Here is a 22,252-nt window from a genome sequence, read left to right on the forward strand (position 1 = left end):
CTGCTCTGACGCTGCGGTGGGCAGTTACACTCCCGCGTTATATACAGGGAGTGTTGTGAGGGGCAAACTAAAGAGAAGAGGTATCTGAAGTGTCAGGGAAAAAAGGTGAATAGCACAAGAAAAAGAAAATAAATATGTAAGTAAATTGAAAAAAAATGAAAATATAGATTTGAGAAGGTTTCATCACAAAATTGGTTATTACTTCATTTGATTAAATTTTATTAAGATTTTAATTGTAAATCAATAAATATGTGACAATTCAGATGAGTAATGAGTGAAGTGTGACAGCAAAGTAATCTTATTTTTCTCATTTGTTTTAAGTGGTATTTCATTTGGACATAATGGTAGATTAAAGCCACTTTTCATCCAACTAATATCAGGTAAATCGTGCAAGAAATGGTCTGTGAGAAAACATGACGAGGTTTTTCTATGTTTGCCTTCTTGAAGAGGTATATGAAACATGCCTGAATTAAAATCATTTAAAGTTGGGTTCATTGTCAATCCATGTGATCGGTATCGGTGATCGGCAGCAAAAACCATATTGGGAGCATCGCTAGTTTTGGGGTTTCATGATGTTTAGCTGCAACAAAACCAAAGACACCCACTGTGGCCTTTTTGTGTCTCAGTTTGAGAGCCCCCTCAGATCATATGTTCTTTGTGATTCTTGTCGTGGACACAAAGTGCTACACTTGTCAATTGTTGCGTAATGTCACCTCGGTGGCGCTGTGAGCGCTTCAGTCCTTCCAGTTCAACAGGCGTTCTGGCAACCAGAACCACAGTCCGATCTGTTTTTCAGCTTTAACATCACGGTTAAATATTCACACAACAGAGGCATGTTTTGGATGGGTGTCTCAGTGAGAACCGTTGTCACTTCTCCATGCTCTGACCCGTGTTGACGGAGAGACCTCTGTCATTGTCACTTTCTTCTTTGCCAGACCGTGGTCCCTGTCACTCACAAACAAGGCTCCAGGAGCCAAAGCACTTTCTGAAAGTGCCACTTCTTAAATATGGCTGTTCACACAGGCCTCACACAGGAGCTCATTTATATGGTTTTGCTGACGGACAAAAGCCAGGTGGGTGAAGTGACTTTAACAAATGAAACAAAGGCGCATGCCACCTCGTCTCAGCCGCACATGAAAGAGAAACTACTGGAAGATAATCTGGCACAACATTGCTCTTTTCAATTTTGCCGTCGGAGCAACAGCGGGAGCTTCAGGAAGTCAGCTCTGTGTCGTTTTCTTAGTTTTGCTGTGCAAAGCAGGAATGCTGGTTAAAAAAGCTTACGACGGAAACATTGAAGGGGTTCAATTACATGGAAGTATTTCCGAATCCAATAGATCATGTTTTTCCCCAGAACACACAAATACACTTGGAGGGCTCCCGACACGTTGCACTGGCGCAGGCTCCCTCTGCCAAGGTCAGGCTTTCAACGGCCTTGGTTTGTCTGTTTGTTCCTCCACGCTCAAAATAACTTGAAAAGTTATGGAGGAATTTGGATGAAATATTTAGGAACAAATGCTTCACTTTGGGGAGTCTGGATCCAGGAACTTGTTTCAACATTGGGAGATACTAGGATCATTTTCGGCCAGAAGTGCTAGAAGTTTCTAGTTCTGAAGAGACTACATTATGTGTGTGCGTGTGTGTGTGTGTGTGTGTGCGTGGACACATTTTGCCATACTTGTGAGTACCAAGTCTTGACAAGCCTCTTTCTTGTGAGGACATTTTACTTTGCAAGGACCTGTTCAGTGTTCATGTGTTTTCGGATGGTCAGGTTTCGCGGGAGAGGCTGACAAAAGGGAGATGGCCATGAGAGGTCCCCACAAAGATGGTATGACAGACCAGTAGTGTGTGTAATATTCTTGTGTGGACGCATCTCTGACAAGACTCTGATCTTATGAGGACATCTGGACTGGTCCATATAGATTTTGATGGTGAAAAACGTCAAAATAAGAAGGTGATTCTCACTGGGTTCCAGTTTGGTTCAGAGTCCTGGTTCAGGTGAGCCATGTGTCTTGGATGGTTAGGTTTAGGGGGAGAGGCTGGGGAAAGGGTGATGGCCAGGAGAGGTCCTCACAAATATAGCAAAACAAACGTGTGTGTGCTTTAAGTGCAAGCAATTACAACTGAACTCACTTGGCGACCTTTTGAAATGGGCTACTGCAATTTCAGCTGCCGCAACCACGGCACGCCACAGAAACTAGTCAAAAGAGAAGAAGAAAAACTATTTCTGAACTCAAATCTGCACAGGTTGGCCGGCAGCTCCAGTCCCATGGGCTTCTGCCTAATGGCTCTGACTCCCACAGGACGTCTCCGTGTGTGAGCAACAGCAAAATCAGAGACGTGTTTCCTGTTGATTGAGATTATAATGAGGCCCATTATCGCAGCTGTGAGCCAAAACAGTAGGTGCAGCTCACCTCTTGTTTCCTTTGTGTTAATAGTCTCACGTTTCAAATGCCAACTGTCACATTTGACTCTTGAAAGATCATTCTTTTTCACTCAAGAGGTTTATATTAACCGTTGTCCACAGAGCAGTGATTCTCAACCAATGGCCCGGGGCCCTGGATTGGGCTGCGAGCGCCTCCTAGAGGGCCGCTCATTTGAATCCATGAGCCACGTATGGTGGCAGAAGTGAGTCACTGAACTGACTTGACAGCTGCAAATCTGTGATAGTGACCAACTTGAAAAGAAGCAATGACAAAGAAAGTGATGGCGCCCCCAACAGTAAACACTGTTCATGAACGCACCTGCTGAAGCACTTTTGAAAATTAATTCGAAGATTTTATCGCAATGCTTTTATTTACCCTTTACTTATATCTTTAAATAAAATATCATATTTTATTTTAGGATATTTAGACATTGTTTTATTGCATGTATTTTTTCACATTTTTATTTTCTAGTTTTCTCAACAGATTTTTTTATTTTTTTCTTCAGTAAATTTGATGAATATGACTAGCACCTGTTTCTGCTGCTGGTTGGACTTTTCCATGACAAATATCTTTACGATTATCACATTGTTTCATGCCATTTCACAAGGTTTCAGTTTGTTTACGTGTGAGTAGATTAAATATGGTTATTGATCACAAATGAAACCAAGAGTCATGAATCAGTTCTATTCCTTGAATAATAGTAATAATAATAATAATAATAATAAAATAGGTTAGCATCCTTTTAGTTGTCATAGAATTACACAAAATACTTAATATTTTTCTTTGTCTTCAACATTGAATTATGCCTGGTTTCATGGTTGAGTATGCCCCTGCTATTTATTTCTTCTGTGTGTTGTGGCTATTTTCCTTTTTGTCAACTTTATTGAAGAGGTCTTCTTGTGTTTAGTGTAAATTTCCATATTGTTCAGAATTGTAAACGTTCCGTGTGTCGGTGATGTATGTATTTACTTTCAGTGTGGAGAGTGTGCAACCGTGACACTGATATTTTGTTTTGTTTTGCTTGGAATCAGCGATTCAAGTGTCCTGCTGCGAACGTGCTCTGCTTCCTCACATTAGCACGATGTGACACAAACTCAATTTGTTCATCTTAATATCACAAGTTTGGTACGGGAAAAACCAAATGTTATAGTTCCATCACTAAAAGAAACGTCCGACCAAATCCATCTTTCCAAACCTGCGAAACTCATTTGAAAGTCTTCTTTCATCGAGCGCAATGGTTCCACTTAAATGTAAATGGAGCAATTACTGCTGTAGTGAGGCGCAGTGAAGTGAACCAGAGCCACATTTCCTGCTGAACTCTGCACCCGAGGCAGTGACGCAATTACGCAGGGACAAAATTCAATCGCTGACAAATAGCACCAGCAAGGGGAAACAAACGGAGCGGCGCTCAGACGCAACAGTGTCTCTCTTCGGTCAGTTTGACAGCGATGACGTGAGCCTCACCGACATTACAAGCACCTCAGGGACACGTCTGTGGAGCAGCTCAGGACACCTCATGCTAACTGATGCTGATGCCAACCGCCTTGGCTAACATTCGTAGCTCAGTTTGGGGCGACAACAGCAACGACACCTGTTTATCCTCAGCTCATCCTCACACACATTACTTCCCTCTCAGGTCCTCTGGGCACCATTTTTCTCACAAATGAGAAAATACGAACAATGTGGCGCTCTCGCATCACATTGTTCAGCAACTCATTACTCAAATAATAATAATAACAACAGTAGCACAAAGCTCCATTGACAGCAGAAGTGAAATGAAATTATCGTGTGAACTTTTTCAAAGTGCTTTTTGTCTCTGTTTTGTTTCTGGTTTTTTTGCATACTGTAGCTCTACTTAAAACCTCATCAAGATCCAAAAGTGCAAAAGGTAAATTCTAGCTATTTTTCAACTGGTCTTAAGATTTCGATCAGGTCTGTATTTGGCAGCGTTGTTTAGCATAGACAAACAGTGAAGGTAAGAACAAAAACCACACATATGTTTGTGATGTCTTTGTATGAGATTGAAAATACAGCGCACCGTTTGACAACTGAGGAGCTCAGTGGTGTCGATCACAGAATCTTTTGATGATAGTTAGGCCGTTTTTCTTCCCATTATTAGGGGTTCACCTGAGTCACATCCTACGTGAGAATGAACCGATTTTTTTAACAACAGCGATGAGGCCACATTGATGTGCTCCTCCCCGACTCAAGCCTTCCCAGAAATACTTTTCAGCAAGAGGTGCCACTTTCTTTGGCCAAAACAAAGACCTTCATTTTTGCCATCAGCACCTCCTGGCTGGACTTTACCTTGAACATTCCTTCATCTGCATCTTCTATTGTTGCTGCTCAGGCTCCAGTCTGCACTGCCACATAGCTCCCAGTATGGCAGCTCACTGGCAGCTGCACTGTAAACTTATCATGAGTAAAGAAAGAGGATCTGCTGTGCTCTCTTCCTGTCAGCACACATGGCAAGGTGAACTTGGGGGTCTCCTTAAATAACCGCCCCCCTCCAACCCCTGCACCACAACCACCACAAAGTCAGCTGCACAGCTCGGCGGATGCCTCTTGTGTTCAAGGACGTCGAGCTTCTTTCTCTCGTCCACATTGCAGAGATACATTTCTTTACTCTTCGTTCATCTCAGAGTGGCTCCTCCAGTTCAGCATCATTTCCACAGAAGGCTTTGAATGTCAAAAGCAGCAGAGAAGACAAGCTCCCACCGACCTCCAAATAAAGTTCTCACCTTTGACAGACATGATTTGCTCCCCACCCACAGCCTCCTGAAGACATCTGACATCTCACTCCACACATCTAGCTGAGACGCTGTTACTCAGGCTGCGTGTGGGGTGTCAGCATGAGGAGTGCCATGATGGAGCGTGTGCGTGTGGGACTGTATATCCTGTCAGGGTGGGACAGAAGATTTGAAGAGTCATGTCCACCACTGTGTGGCGCGTTTACAGCCTTCTGTCTTCACAGTAGTGGCCATGCTTCTCAACACAGTTGAAGTGGGCAGAAGATCAGAGCAGCACTGAGACGTTCTCACTAGAAAATCGCATCAGAAGATGACAGAACAGTGTTTTCTTTCTTGTTTGTTTACGTGATGCCGATGTTTCCCAGATATGTTTACGTCACATGGCAAGACGCATCACAGTCTCACTGACTGATGGAATGACTCAAAATCAGAGCAGAAAATCAACATCCACGAGTGATCGTGTTTTACTTCAGTCGGCCTGATCAAACAAAGGCCAAACCTCAAAGTGGTCCGAGCTATGCCATCCATGCCCGGCGTCCGTCAGGCATGCAGGCAGCGGGTGGGGGTCTGGGGCCAGTTCGGATTTCAGAGCTCTCTTCTCCCCTCATGGCTTCCCTTGGGACAGAAGCCAGGTAAACTGTCAAGCCACTTCCTTCACTTCTGAGGCAGCAGGCTCTAAGAGGCCTTAACCTTTGACCTTCCGTGTCTCTTCATTGTTAACCCTTCATCTTCTGTTTCCATTGCCTGCCCCCATGGGACAAAGTCCTTCTCCAACATGCAGGCCCTCTCACAGGAAGCCTTTGAAAGCTGTACTGACAGAAATGTGCTTCCTGTGGTGTCCTGGGGGCGATATAGAGCATGTCCACAGTGGGACCAGGGCTGCGCCGCCTGTACGGTATTAGAGCTCCAGACTCTGCTGACAGTAACGCGGTAAACAAATCTGTTCACTGGGGAAAAAAAAACTCAAACAGATCACTTTTATGTGATGATGCAAATTTACCAGCTGTTGTGATTGGCTCGTGAGGAGATCACATGGATTCGCTCACATTCTCTCTATACACTATAGATCTATACTGATGCGTTGCTTCGTCCATCACCGGCTGCTGAGCTGCACTAGGTGCTGCTCTTCCCACACACTCACAGCCAAGGAGCCGGTCACATGTGCCACTGAGCTGTTCATAAACCTGATGCGCCTCTAACTCGACCACACACCTTCACGACAGAACGATGGAGTGATGCTTGTCGCCAAAGACTGTCTGCACCTCAGAGCTAACAGCTAACATGACGTCTCACTTCAAAACTTTATTGAAACGTCTAAACTATTAAAGTTTGCTCCATGGTTTAAATGTGGGCTAAAAGTAAATACAGGCCCAAACAAAGAAGAGAGAACCATTGTAGTTATGAAGCTGAGGCATAGAATGTTAAAGATGAGTCCGGACGTTCTCCAAACTAGAAGATCTTTGGCCTAAATCCTCGGAAACTTGCAAGTTGGTCTCAAAGATACATGTGAGATTGTGATAAAATCCAAACAGTTATGTAAAATAAATAATAAATCACAATATGTTTTGCCATATTGCCGACCTCTTTCTGTAAACACGGTTTTCACAAATTAAAAGGGATTTTCTACAGAACTTTTGACTGAGCAAAAATGCGCTTTGGTCCAGGTTCCTTTGGTGGTGAGCCTCAGGATGTTTTCAATGAACCAAGTGTGCCATGACTTAGAAAAGGTAGAAAAACACTGATCTAGAGTGAAGACAGAGGTCAAGAGCGAGCGTAAATCACTTTCTCATTTGTCTGCATATGAGATGTACTCACATCATGGACTCATTCATCATCTGACGCATTCATAACTCTTGCATCTTGAAGTCTGCAGGATGCTAGTGACAGATCCTGTGTGTGTCAGGCTTCTCACGGTGGCCTCCATGTCTCCATATTCTCAGGCCCCTGTGCTACTTCATACGAGACAACAGACTGCCCGGCACCTTCGCAGCCCCACGTCTTGTGCAGCGCCACATTTAGCTCCATTTTCTCAGATTGCTTCCAAAAATGTCTCACTGCGACTCACTTACCTTACACACACGCTCCTGTCAGTCCACTGACAACAGACACGCAGCGGTGCACGCAGGCTAACCTGAGATTTTCACGCAAAGGTGTTACATGGGTGAAAGGCCACAGGCTGCATGACAGTTGACATGAAGTTTATATTGGGTTTAAAGTTGGGCTGCAACGATTAGTCGTCGATAACAACACAATCAGATTCTCTGGACTCATGTAGACATGTTAATTTCTGTTCCTCTCCTTGGCACCTGACTGAGGTTAGTTAGTTTTTTTTCCTCCATTATTGCAAGAATTAAGCATACAGTCATGAACAAGCCAAGTATGTGTGGATGGATGACACAAGTATCAGAAACATATACATGAAAATGACAATTTAAAAAAAAGAAAAAAATGGAGCTAACATTTGTTGTAAGAGATTTGTCTTTAATGACATCACACACACTTCACATCTGCACTACTACAGTGATATGTTTTGTACAGTGATTATTATTACTGAACTGAACTGTTCTCAAGGACCAATAAAGACCTCTGTTTCAAAGAACTGGAGCTCTGACTCAGCTGTTTCATGGCTCATGCTTCCCAGGGTTCATCCACGTGTCATCGTTTTAATATAGTTGTTTAAACGTGTGGTGTCGGAGCATCACAGTTGAGACGATTTAAGCCACTTTAGGTTCAACAGAAATTCAAAACAGGTCCAAACAAAGGTCAAAAAGGACCACAATGGTAAGCGGCAGCCCAGGTTTGAAGGGAAAACACTTGGACAAGTGACGGGAATCTTTTCTCTGCTGCAGTTGACCTCGCGGCCGTCACAGACAGATAAGCACCGTCTCTCACACACACACACACACCAGCGCAGCTTCTACTAGTTGGGAGCTGTAAAAGCAGCAGGCCATCTGTTAGGGCCGCAGTTGAAAGGGGCCCACACCTGCACTGACTGTCAGGCCTCCTGTGAAGCCCACTGCAAAGCCCCGCCCCCACAGGCCGCCGCCACCTTTAAACAGTAGCATCCCACTGACAAGAACAATTAGCACTAATGTGTGGTGACAGGAAGTGACTCCTGTTCCCACCAGGCTGTCGGGGGACAGACACACAGCTGAGCGACCCACTGAGGCCAACTCACCGCACCATCAGCTGGCTCACATCATGTTTCGACACTTTTTCTCTTCATCTTCTTATGCTGAACACACAGGTCCCCACAGATACACGCTCACACAGATTTGTCGTGCCATCTTTGTGGGCTCCGCACACTGACACACAGTAAAGCCTCTCACCCTTCACTTAACCATCCAAAATAAAGAGCTGAACTTCACCAGAACTCTGAACTAAACCATATTACAATGACCTTGTTGTTTTGAAGTGCTCAGCCTCAATGGAGGCTTTACCTTGTCTCGGTCCTTGTGAGGACCTCTCATGGTCATAACCCTTTCCTCAGCCTAACCTTAACCCATTTATGACCTTGTTGTCACCCTCATGTTGAGGCTGAACTTTGTGGGGTCCAGCAAAAGGACCAACAGACCTACAAACACACACACATACATGTTTGTATTTCTCTACCACTACACACACATGCTGACAGCAGAAGGCCGTGAGAGGCCAGAGTGCTGGGACTCACCTGGTGGACACAGGCAACTGTGAGGGGCCTCCCGGGTTTCTCGTGATTTTGGTAATCGAGCTGCCAATTTCTGCGGAAAAACAACACAAATAAAATGTCAGCCATTTTGGATGGGTCAGATACAAAGCTGAACCAATGAAATGATTTGAAATTTGACTTAAATGCAGACAATGCTCCGCTCATAATTGTATTGGACTGAGATGCTTGATGAGGGCAACCATGATGTCATTTTGTGTTTGTTCTGTCTTTATTTCTGTTATTTGGGTTCATACGGTGGCTGAGACGTGCAAAAATCATTGACAAACCCTTGGAACAAATTTGCAAACAGCGAATAGCGAAACACATCTACAAAATTTCAAACAAATTTACAAACTTCTTGAGCAAACGATTTCTTCCTGAGTTTGTAATTGTGTTTTCAGACTTTACAAATATGTTTCTATTGTATGCACATTGCATGGCGAAGAGTCATACAGAAAGGGAGGGACCAAATTATGGATGTGATCCTGTACCACATTCCAGCAACCAATATGGAAGTGGTCGCTGGAATGTTCCACTTGTTAAAAATCATGACTAAATGCAAAAGGACGTTCACATTTACAAACTACAAACTTTTCAAACCATGAAAACACTTTTACAAACTCTGACAACAAATTAACAAATTGTGAAAACACATTTACAAATTTGGAAATAGACTTAAAAAAATGCAAATTTATTTGAAAGGTTGTAAATGTGTTTTGCTGTTTGTAAATTTGTTCCAAGGGTTTGTAAATGTGTTTCAAAGGTTTGTAAAGTGCACTTCTCAGCCACCATAAGTTCAGGTCAGGACACGGATCACAGGACAAAGCCCTTCTACTGTTCACCAGTAGAACAGGGTGAGTTCATACACCTTTCTGGGACTCATCCGTGATGATGGCAGGGATCAGTACGTCTGAGCATGAATGAATGAATCATTTAAGAAACCAATGCTTGCGCAGTGGAGGGGTCAACAGCAACAGTGGAGAGAAATGAAATGTGTCTGTGTGTAACAGGGTTATGACCTCCACTGTAAATCATATATTCTTTGGTTATTTTTGATGTTGATTTGTTTGGGGCGTTTCTGGAACATTTAGTGTGGCTTCTCGGGTGGTCAGTGAATGCACCACTGAACGTGTGGACCTGACATAGGGACGTAAGACTCGGGGCTCGGGGAGTGACAAGCCAGAGATGGCGTGGTGTTTATGAGCTCCAGAGACAGTCGTGTTTTCCTTCGAAAGCATTAAAAATATCGAGCCACGACCAGGTGTGGATTCGTTTCAGCTATCGCTCCATGTGCAGACTTGTTTCGCGGCCAAGTCTGACCCACACCCTGACACTGCAGTGACCAGTCTGACTCCATCTGGAATGAAACACGCCGAGGTAAATATGACACTGGAACATGATGTGACATAGCAGCGGTGCATCCACAGATGAACTAACTCTATCTATTGTCAATATGACATGCCTCGTCCAGTTATTTTTTAATTCATTCAGTTAAACCACAATTCTTGACCTCAGAGGCCACTCAACGGTGAGACAGAGTGGAGAGGAATGTATGTGTCCCCGAGCCTGGGTTTTGGTTTCCACATGCCTTACAGGAAAATATAGGACACCACCTGTAGTGACATCAGCCAAAGACCCAATCTATGGGGAGCCAAGAGTTCTCAGCCGTAGCTGTACATCTAGCTGAGTGAAATGATCTGGAAAGTCAAATATATTCCCATCAAAATAGTCATCTGGTTGGTGAGTATTTTTGAGCGCTTCTCATGTGACATTCTTACAGACCAGGGGTCACCGACCTTGTAGCAACCGCGAGCTACTCCAAGGGCCCGTTGTGAGCCGACATCGGCTCAGTACACACTTCTGCACAGCCGATAAACAATGGAAGATGATGATATTCCTCTGAAATACTGGTGACATTGTTGAGTTTTCACAATAATTACCAGCGGTGGAACAAAACACTGAGTCACAAAATCAAATGAGATGGTTATTACATGAAAGTGTCAATTATTATTATGATTTTTTTATCGGCCCGTGCTCTTCTTCCTTGGTCCCTTGGCCCCCGTGGGCACCATGTTGATGACCCCTGTTACAGAACCACCTGCAAGTCTTCCCTCCACAGCTCCATCCGTCGTACTGCAAACTGGCCGTCTACGTGCTAACCTTCTGATCTAGGAAGGTTTCTTGAGGGCAACACATCATTTCCTCTCAACAACACAAACTTGGTTGCAGAACTGAACCAATCGCTGGAGGCACTATGGGAGTCTGGTGACTGACATCATGAGATCCAGCAGGACTGGCTGGGATGTGGTCCAAGCAGATCACAAAAGCATCTGAGAACATTCTGGGATGCATAGCGCTCAGTCCCCGTGGTCACCAGAGGAGGAATGCCTGTGAACTGTTTGGGGAGCAGCAACAGGTGTGGGGGCGGCGGCGGCGGCGGCGGGGGGCGGGGGAGGCTCTTCAGCGAACCTGTTATTTCTGCTCACTGGATGATGCCAGTGAAGCCAACATTCGAGCACGAATGAATCATTCCCAACATGACACTGATGTTCGGGATGCGGTGTAAAGAAACATATCAGACATTACCTGAAGTCTTGAGCCGTAAATTATCGCAGATTGAATGACTCAGCGTTATGTATCTCGTATCCTTGTGAAGGCAAGTTACTTGACTTGGATTTTATAACGAGGTATTTTATCAAGCAGAGTGGATGTGAAGCATTTGCCTTGCCCATTGCCTGAATAGTTGCCTTGCCTTCTTTGTTGTCTCCAGGTTTGACAAGTTATCAATCAAGTTACCAAATCTCCTCAGCATAAGTTGAGATTGTTATATGGTTTGTTGCCCGTCTGCCTGTCTGTCTGTCTGTCTGTCTCTGCCCGTCTGTCTATCTATCTCTCTGTCTGTCTCTGCCTGTCTGTCTATCAATCTGTCTGTCTGTCTGTCTGCCTGCCTGCCTGTCTATCTATCTCTCTGTCTGTATGTCTGTCTGTCTGTCTGTCTGTCTGCATTCACTCAGACATGCCTCTCAGTCCCACGTAACAATGTCATGCCTATTATATAAATAGTATTGAGCAGTGATGCAAATGTTCTGCATCTCACTTTGATGTGAACAGTTAAATGCTCCTCTACTTTTGATGTCCCGGGTCACGATGATCCCGGAGCCTCAGGCTCAATTTTGGGAATGATCCGGATCACCAGTTGGATGGAGGATTTTTTTTTTATTTAAGTAAACTTCATCACTCGGGAGATTCAGATGAGGGTGGAGTGACGCCGCTTGCCAGAGGTTTACGCTCTCCGAGTGCTTCTCTAGTTTAGTTTTTGAAGTCAGTCTCACGTTTAACATGACGTCTGATGTCCGAGGTAACAAGCCGCACACAAAGCAGAGAGTTCAACTATTTAAAAAGTATATTAGTGTTAATAACTTCAGCTATAAAGGAAGGTTCATGAAGCATAACTGGAACGACACGAGCGTATTCATCGTTTCAGGCCAAATTATGCAAAATTCTGTGAGCAGAGTCGGACTTTTGTATCCAACTGGGCAGGACTGATACAACGTGACGTTACCATGACAATATGTTGCTTCACACATTCATACAGTAGATGATCATTGTTCATGACTGTCTTGTATGTATATTTTCATGAAATATCTGGATATCACACATAGTACTTTAATAACATCTTTTTTATTTGAGTACAAATCTTTTTTTTTTCAAAATTTTCAGTATTTGTATGATGGTTGACCACGACTTTTGGAAAGTGCCCTACACCTGCACCTGACTGATTTAACGGTGGATTACCTGTGGGACGGGGTCTGAGTTCATGGGGAACTGTTTCTTTGTCACTTGCCTTCACCTCAGCAGAGAGCGATTTGTGGTTGTCTCTGAGTGTTCAGGTAAGATACTGACACCAGCAGAGGGTTCAGGTGTGACTTGCAGTACTCTGGCATAACTACGGGGGGCCACGTTCTTTGGACAGACGTTTGCTATAACAATGAAACGGTGGTGAAAAAGCCTTCCCACAGTGCAGGCCACGACTGGTGGATATTTTCTGCACTCTCAGCACTTTATGGACTGAAGCATCAGTAAAACGCTCTGGATACGTCGTTGAAAGCAGCAGAGGTTTACATATGTGTCATCACCCTCTAAACTTGATGACTTGAATGAGCCGTTTTGGGTTTCCGTCCGCGAGCTCCTCACAGTCGCTCTGGTCCATTCCTCCCAGTAAAACTGGTGCATCTGAGCCAAGTTTCTTTTTCTTTTTAAGCTTTCCAACAAATGTTCAATAGGGCTGACGGACGGACAGATGGTGCACCAGCCCCTCCTGCAGCAGAGCAACTCCACACCATCCCGGGGCGTGGTCAGGACTTTTCTACCAAACGATTACGCCTGATGGTTATTATGGCCCAACAGTATAATTTTATATTGGTCACACACACCACAGGACTTGGTGCAGCTGTGCACTTGTGAGCTGCACTCAGTTGCCTACACTGCTGTAGGACAGACAGGTCCTGGCCTTCACTCCACTCGCTTCAGCCAGCACCTTGACAAGCTCTTTCACTTTTGTTCCTCTGTTAATCAAAATCAGAATCAGAATTTGGTTTATTGCCATGGTCAGCGGGGAGCCCACCAACTAGGAAAGTGTTTTGGAATAAAGTGCTGACAAAATAAATAAATAATAATAATCATAATAATAATAATAAACAAATAGAATAACAACAAGGCTGTTCACGAATTCAACAGTCTGACGGAGGAGGGGAAGAAGCTGTTCCTGTGACGGGAGGTTCTGGTCTGGATGGACCGTAGCCTCCTGCCAGAGGGAAGAGGAACAAACAGTCCACGACCAGGGTGAGAAATGCCCACATTCTCCCATGCTTTAACTCCTCAGTGATGTGATCAGCATGTGACTTGGTGTGGTTGTAATAAGGGCTGCAACTCATGATTATTTTAGTTGTCGACTAATCTATCTATTATTTTTTGGATAAGTTGACTAATTGCAATGACCTTTGTTTGGACCTATTTTGAATTTCTGCTTAACCTAAAGTTGCTTGAATCATCTGACTGTGATACTGCGACACCATACATTATTAAACAAGTATGTTAAAATAATGACACATCATCCAGGAACATGTATTAACCCTGTGAAGCGTGAAGCATGAAACAGGCGGTCAGTCGGAGGTGGTGACGCAGAGTCTGGGGCGCGGTGGCCAGTTGGAGTCGGACCTCAGTCAGGAACCAATTAAAGGAACAGAAATGAACATACAGTATCTTAATGATTCCAGAGAAGTTGATAATTTCTCACTGCTTCTCTATAGCATGCCCACCCCGCGGCCTGTGTGTGTTTGCACCAACAGCAACATGATGCATCGACGCACAGATTTTGACGTCGCCGAAATTTTGTTGTCGACGTTATCGATGACATCAACTAATGGTTGCAGCCCTAGATGCAATTCACTTCCCAAGCTATTCTAAGAAACCGGCTGGTTTACTGAAGGAAAAGTGTTGGAAAAGTGACGAATGGAGGAAACAGAGTGGTGAAAAACACTGTGTATGGTGCAGCTATCGTGTATTTATGGCAGGGCAAAGCAATTTGATGCATTAACACTGAGAAGAAAATGTAAATACATTTGTTTTCGATCTTTTTTCAAATGTAGATTCAAACTTGGGAACATGATTACAATGAGAAGGTGCTGAAAACTTCTTTCTGAGACTTTTCTTTCTGAAAACGATGCCGTGCACCACAAATATGTGACTTGTGCAGCTTTGATCCATTTATTTGATGGGCCATTTCATTTCATATTAATCTGATGCTTTATTTATCAAATTGATGATGGTAACCAAAACAGTGCACAGCAATAAGGAAAGATCGACTGGTCTGAAAGTTTTGCTTATGGAAATACAACTACAAGAAAATAACTCGCATTTATCAATGGAACATCTGAGGAGCAGGAAAATATTTACGAACTTTCCTGGACCTGGACAACAGAGGCCAGAACACCAAAGACAAAGCCATCGTTGTGTGTGAGCATGAAACTCATGATGAAGTGGTGAAGGGTCCCGCTACATTTAGTGCTGACTCTCCATCGCCACCTTCTGTCTCACTCCCCTCGCTTCTGCCTGGCTCCCTTCTGAAAAGGTCACATCTGTCCCAATGTACCATTAATAAGATGTGTTTATATACAAAGGTCCAAACAAAGAGGAGGCACGCTGTGGACCATATGGAGGGAGCAGTTGTGATTGTTAGTTCTCCTCAGAGTCAACTCTTCATTCTCACCCTCCCTGCGTGCGCAGCACAGCCGCCTGTTATTCACTAACACAAGCAAAAGCACGGGTGAAATGCTGTGACTAAATACCCGGAGAAAGTGTGCGTCGCGACGCCTCGCTCGTAGCTGAAGGACAATTCCATTGACGAACAACGGCCTGCCTCTAAAACAGCTGCTCTTGGGAATTCAACACTGAATCAAGTTCATACATTTGATTCTACCCAAATCCCAAAGCCACAGTCTTCTTTATGGACTCATTCTAATCTGGTGTCTGCCCACGTCTCAGAACAGAATCAGCTCTGGCAAATATCAGCAATGAGCTGTTAACGGCAGCCGGATCCGGACACACCAGTCATTCTCCTTGACCTGCCACGGCTACAGTGCTCTCCCATCACGCCACCTGAGTCGTTCATCAGCATGAGTCACACGGCTCGGCTCAGGACCCCACACGCGCTGGTGCTCCGATGCATGCTCCGTTCTCACAATATATTCAGTAAACAATGACTCCAAAGCCCAACTGCTGATGTCTCACCTGGGTCTGGAATCTTTTCCATAAACTCACTGGAAATAAAGTTTTTTTCCATTCAAAATGGTGACGCCAAAGTCAGCCTGCCCTTTAGAAAACCCTACAACAGGGAACCTATGGCTCGCGAGCCGAATGTGGCTCTTCGGACAAACAGCTCTCTGACATCAGAGGTCGAAATCTGGCCACAGCTGAGGGCAGTTTCGCTGAATTCAGTCCAATTGATCCATCCTCTTCAGCCAATGTAATAAGTTGGTGCCGCTGATCCTCGACAAGCAAAACCGGTATGTGACCCTTAAGCGGAGAGTTGTACAGGATAGTACAAAAGACATCTAACTATGAGTATTGTCATTCAGTTATCATCTATAATTCATCTTTTTCAGACATGCTTTAATCATGGTGCTCCCTGATGGCACAAGTCTCAGATAATTGTTCGCGTTGTTCATCCACACACTTTGCTGCTGAATGTTATAGTTCGTCCACCAAAAGACTTGAAAGAGCCGGTGACACACAGCAGCTCAGTCAATGCTGACTTATTCACTAACAGCTTCTACAGATGGAAGCTGAAATCCCGGCAAGACTGAGAGGCAGTGCTACGAGAGCGCGGCCTGTTTCAGATAAACTCTTGTCCAAGCAACGGAGTTGTGGATCTGGATGTGAGCTCTAAAAATAATGTGGCGCTTCATCGGGTCTCATATTGGCAGCAGGGGTTTTTCATGCTTTATCATCAGCATCGTGGCTCAAGAGTCATGCTCCTTTTGTGAGTTTAAAGAGGAACAGTTCTCTTTAACGCCAATATCTAGAAACAACAGACACATTTGTAATAGTAGACATTCATTCATTCAACAGTAGACATGTTCATTCATCTCGACATATTCAAAAAGCTTATTTTCAGGTGAAATAATCAGTCTTATCAAATGTGACTTATAAAAAATGTTTCACAATTGAGCTGAGGAGGGAAAGTGTTCGGTTATGCTGGTTAACATGCTGGTGTGTTGAGTAAATCATCCATCATAACCCGAAGGATGATGCTGGTGACTGCCATTTTATTTAGCTTTGAGATGGTCTATTTATTTCCTCTGAGTCAGGGATGAGAAGCAACAGAGAAAACAGAGAGGACTGAACTACGGGAACATGACAGAAACTAAGTCAGTTAGAAAGCCTGCTCATATCAGGTCGTTTTGAAATCCATCCTGAAATTACTGCGCAGACCTCGTTTTGAGACTCGATCCATTTAGTTGAACCAATGTTTTTCTATTAAGCAAAAGTAAATAAATAACCCCCAAGACGCATCTTTCAGAGATGGGAGTGAATGTGAAGACATGAATAAAATGACTGCGGACTCTACAGCTGAAGGCTGGGCGGCTCACCTCCTCCAGGATCTGGTCCAGTCTCTTCAGAATGACGGGCTCCACCTGCTCCACGGACCAGAGCCACGCAGACGGACCCTGTTGCTCCAGGCTGACGATCCTGCGCTGCAGCTCCCACGTCCGGACAAACACCAGCGCGCAAACTCCCAGACACACCAGGGTGAACGCCGCGCAAAGAGTGGATGCCGACCAATCCCTCCACTTTCTCCACGGACATGTCTCCGAAGGCTGCGTCCTGCTCCCCTCCTTATCAAACTTGTCCATTTTGCGACTCAGTCACTGAGAGATCCCGCAGAGTTTGGAGAGGAACACTTGGATTCAGGCAGCAGCTCCGGGCGAGTGGGATGGTCATGAGTTCCTGCAGCTTCATGGACCTGATTCCTGCCGCTCGGCCGTCAGAGAGTCTGTGTAACCTGAAGCAGCTCCCCCCTCACCCCCCGCCCCGACAGCAGCTCCACCTCCGGCCGGCTGCGGGCAAATGCCGGGGCGGGATTCCGAGCTGCCTCCTCCTTTGATCCAGGATATTTTGGGGGCGTAAAGCCAGAGCGCGCAGTCACTCAGACGGGAGAAGCCGTCAGCTCCAGACCGTCTCTGAACTGAGCAACACCGACCCGTTCAAATCAATAGCTCAAAAGCGTTGGTGAGTGTGGCCATCAGGCAGAAATAATATCTCTGAATTCATCTGCGTGGAAAGAGTAGCATTTTGAACTTTGACCCCTCCCACCCTGCCAAATGGGGCCATGGAGTTTCAACCCTTTAAACAACCCCACTGATGAGCTCCATTCCTGAGGAATCTCCATGTTATAACAAGCGACAAATCTGTTGGCCTCTGACCGACCAGCTCACAAATGATAAATACTCGTCACTTATCATAAATGTTGTCAAAGATTTTATTCACTTTTCTGCCAGCAGTTGAGTCTCTCTGTGTGGCAAAGACCTGGAGACTTCATGTTCAGTCCAGTCACTCATAAATACATGAACATGTCATCCAGAATGGTGAAAGCTATGTAGTGTAGATGCAAACTTGGGGACATGACAAGTGACGTGTGCAGTGATCAGGGAAGAGCGACCGGTCTGAATGCTTTGCTATCGGAAATAGAACAATGTCGGACAAATAAATAACTTATAAATATGGGACTGCTTTTGTCAATCGAACATCTGAGGGGCAGGTTCTGTCCTGGACCTGGAAAACAGAGGAGAACAAGTCATTGTTGTGTGTGAGCATGAAACTTGTGATGAAGTGATGAAGGGTCCTGCTACATTTAGTGCCGACTCTGCATCTGCACCTTCTCAAAATAAATGTTAAATATTGGTCACTTATCATAAATGTCTGTGTTTAATCATGTTTCTGCCACCGGATGAGTTTCTCTGCGCAACAAAGACCAGGAGACTTCAGAGGCCGATCTTCATGTTCAGTCCAGTCACTCATAAATACATGAACATGTCATCCAGCAAACAAGCGATTGATGTGATGAATGGGAAGGAAACCAGTTCCATGAGACTGGACCGTGGATTCAAACAAAGATTCCAGAATGAGCGACACGGAGACGACCAGCAGCTGGGCTCCATAGATCTGCCATCGCTGCCAGTTAATAAAAACAAAGGGTGGTGGTGTGAGAAGGCTAATCTCTGGTTTCAAACAGGAAAACACGCTCATATTTTGGTAGCAATGAGGAAGGCTGTGCAGTGTCTGCTGCTCACACGAAGGGAGAGGTAGCTGCAATAGCTGCAATCTGTCATGAGGTTTTGGAGCAGGCAGGACGGGTCAGAGGGATGTTCTGGGGCCTGCAGGCCAAACACAGCTAATGGCCTGTTGAGCTCGTTGCTTAAGGAGTGGACGCAGGTGTGTCTGTGGCCAGATGTTCCAGCAGAGGACGTGTAGATAAAGAGCATTTGAAATGGATCAGCTGGATCATGAGCTCAGCTGAGAGGATGGATGGCACTGAGCGCTGTGAGGGACACAGAAACCTGGACCTCCAGGAGTTGGTCTACAAGTGCTCAAGTCTTTTTATAGGACGACGCGGTTTACACGCAGTTTGAGTACTAAATACTGCCAGATGTCTTGAAACCACACCAAGTACTTATTAGATGCCTTAGGGGTCCATCCTTCTCCCATGGACCAAACATCCCCGTGTCCTTCCTCTGAGGAGTGGCTGGCACAGCTCACACTGTTGGACGCAGCCAGCGTCATGCACGTCCTCACCTGTCCACAAACCTTCTCTAGCTGTAGTTTTTCTCCATGGTGGGACGGGTCAGGCAGCATTCTGACAATCTTTTTTTGAGGTTTCATCAATGTACTCTGATGAGGTTCAAATTCCCTTCATCACTAATGACAGCACTTAAAATGATTTAAAAACAGGGTCAGAAACTCTGTTCACACTCTATTGGCAGGTGGCCAAGGAGGCGGGGTCAAGAGAATCTTGTAGAACCACACTGAGTACTGTCCAGAAATCCTAATTATTATTATACATAAGTCAGACTAAAACTGAACTTTTAAAATGCATGTAAACAGCTTGGTCCGACTACTGCAGAGAAATCAGAATCTCCCTTAGTTCAGCTCCAGGGCCTGGATAATGGGGTTAATATCTGGACTCAGCTAGCATGTAGCAGTAGCTAGACTAAGCTAGCATGTAGCCAGTAGCTGGACTCAGCGAGCATGTAGCAGTAGCTGGACTAAGCTAGCATGTAGCTAGTAGCTGGACTAAGCTAACATGTAGCCAGTAGCTGGACTAAGCTAGCATGTAGCTAGTAGCTGGACTCAGCTAGCATGTAGCCAGTAGCTGGACTAAGAGTGCAGCTGCAGCAGCTTCAGCTACGCAGCAGAAGTAAACAAACTCTGAGACTCATCATGGTCTCATGACGTCTAATAACCTTCTATACAATGGAGAAGTGGTGTGTGGTGCCTGATGCAGTGTGTGTTCCTGGGTCGGAGCCCATGTCTGCGGTGGTCACTTGACAAACCTGATATCAGCTGTGTTTTAGAACTGGCCACCACCGTGATCTGCAGATTTGTCTTCACCTTCCTTCATTGATTTGTTGGTTTGCAGGACCCAGAGATGTGCAGGTCGGATCAGAGCCGACCTTCTCACCCTGGACATGGACTGTTTGTTCCTCTTCCCTCTGGCAGGAGGCTACGGTCCATCCAGACAAGAAACTCCCGTCACAGGAACAGCTTCTTCCCCTCCTCCGTCAGACTGTTGAATTCGTGAACAGCATTGTTGTTATCTTATTTTATTTATTTTTATTTTACTTTATTTTATTTTATTATTTATTTACTTTTTGACTGCATGTTATTCCAAAACACTTTCCTAGTTAGTGGGCTCTTCACTGACCATGGCAATAAATTTGATTCTGATTCTGATTCTGATTCTGATTCTGATGACATTAGCTCCACGTTAGCAACCATTAGCATGGTTGCTAAGTGAGTCGAGGCTCACGACGGTGATCAAAAGTGCGACTCTGTACTTCAGATACTCCACATCTATCATCCTTAAATACACAGACAACACAGTCTGTGGGATATTTCATTTTATTCAGAAACCTGCTGAAGGAAGCGTGTTGAGGATGGTGACAGCTCCATGATGGTGACGGTATTGAACCATCGCTGGCTGATTCTGGAGCTCTGAAGTGAAACTGGTTCATCAGTCAGCACCATCACTGTCTACACAGTTCAATAGTGAAACAGTGAAACAGCTCCTTGCTACCTGTCAGCTGCCATTGCTCTTACGCTCAGAGCGCCACCCCTCGTCACAGAGGAGCATCACTCAGCGATTCCACTGACCAACATGATACAATGAGACTCAACGGCTTCATCGAGCTACTCTCTGCAGTCACTGTGTTCAGTGGCATGAAGGTATCACTCTTGGCTTTATCTGTTGCGTAAGAAGTCATCCCCGCAAATGTGCATCACCCTGGTGGTGAGTTGCGGCATCGCAACATGCCGGACTGAAAACTTGGCGATGGCCTTGGTTCCATGCTGTTGGTCCAATCATGAATGAGGTCATGTTTTTTTGTTTGTTTTTGTGTGGTGCCTGGTGAAAGTCTTGTGGAGCTCGAGCTCCACTGTCACCTGGGCAGCCCTGCTTGCAAGCGTGGCTGGAGGGCCTGGTATGGTGACCAGCTGTGGAAGAGTTAGTAAACATAGTGGCCACATCCAATTAACAAATTCAAGTAAATTGGTTTGGTGTCTGCACCTTCAGCTCAGATACTGGCTTCCAATTTACGGCTCAGACATCAGTTCGCCAGGGTTTCGTCGCCATAACACTGTACAAATAAACAGACTTAGTGGCAGCTTACACATTTGGGACTCTGGTTTATTGCATCCTGACGCCCTCTGGTGCAGGGGTCACCGACCTTTTAGCAACCGCCAGCTACTCCAAGGGCGCTGTGTGACCCGAAGGTCTGCCATCTGTTCAGTACACACATCTGAAATCACAATAAAGAATGTTGTGTGATCACAATGGTGGGGATTACAGATAAGAATGTCTAAAAAAATCAAGCTGGGAAACACACAAAGCCAAGTCATGAAGTTAGCTAAGGGAAGATGCAGCTGAAGGTGCAGTTCAGCACCAGTCCAAACGCCCTTCTGAAGAAGTGACAATTGTAAATGTACTAAAACCTGGGCTTCTGAGGTCCATCTGGGGGGTCCAAGTTTATCAAATCACAAAGATTTCTTGATCCCATGAGGACAAGAGGGAGTGAATGTTTCCTGTTGCTACGCTGTAGTATAATGTACACAACACGCCGCCTCCTATGGGGATGAAAGTTCCACACTTTGGGTGATGGTGAACCATCCAGGAGGGAGCTGCTGGAATCAAGATGACAAGAGTTCGGACCTGAACCGGTGCCGCCTCCAGGTCCAGAAGGTGGTGCGATTCTTCTGAAGAACGTTTCCCTCTCCGCTGATAGAATATGACCTATTTTTGCTTTCAGTCACTGAACTGGGACCTGCTCATCTGCGCCAAACTGCTGAACAATACCAGCTGCACAACAAGTGCTAACAATCCTGATGATTGCTTCCAGTGAAAGTTCTGGCCCATGGCTTCCTTGTACAGCTGCTTGGTTACAGCACTGAACCACCCCCTGCTGAGAAGGACGGTGGGACTGGAGGGTTAGTGCCGGGTCACCAGCAGGCCGAGAACTTCACATTAAAATGTATTCTCAGGTTTTTCTCTTGTCACTCACGATCTCTTGAAACTCACAAACAACTGAGTGAATGGCTGGAGCTTTTCCCAGCTG

At 45.1% G+C, this 22,252-nt stretch overlaps 1 protein-coding gene across 7 annotated transcripts in view; it reads right to left on the bottom strand.

The window, feature by feature from the left end:
* Nucleotides 1-17,397, bottom strand: part of col13a1 (collagen, type XIII, alpha 1) — a 69,119-nt gene extending 51,722 nt beyond the window's left edge. For all 7 annotated transcript variants that reach the window (XR_008415784.1, XM_053874692.1, XM_053874691.1 and 4 more), the window contains exons 1-2: nucleotides 17,015-17,397; nucleotides 8,847-8,916 (exon numbers count right to left, since the gene is read on the bottom strand). Coding sequence is in view for 6 of the 7 variants with exons in the window: in XM_053874692.1 (XP_053730667.1) it covers nucleotides 8,847-8,916; nucleotides 17,015-17,278 (334 nt within the window). In the remaining variant the exon portion in view is untranslated. The remainder of the gene's footprint in view (nucleotides 1-8,846; nucleotides 8,917-17,014) is intronic.
* Nucleotides 17,398-22,252: the final 4,855 nt, after the last annotated feature.

The sequence above is a fragment of the Synchiropus splendidus genome, chromosome 9 (assembly GCF_027744825.2).
Source record: "Synchiropus splendidus isolate RoL2022-P1 chromosome 9, RoL_Sspl_1.0, whole genome shotgun sequence".
In the NCBI taxonomy this organism is placed as follows: Eukaryota; Metazoa; Chordata; class Actinopteri; order Syngnathiformes; family Callionymidae; genus Synchiropus; species Synchiropus splendidus.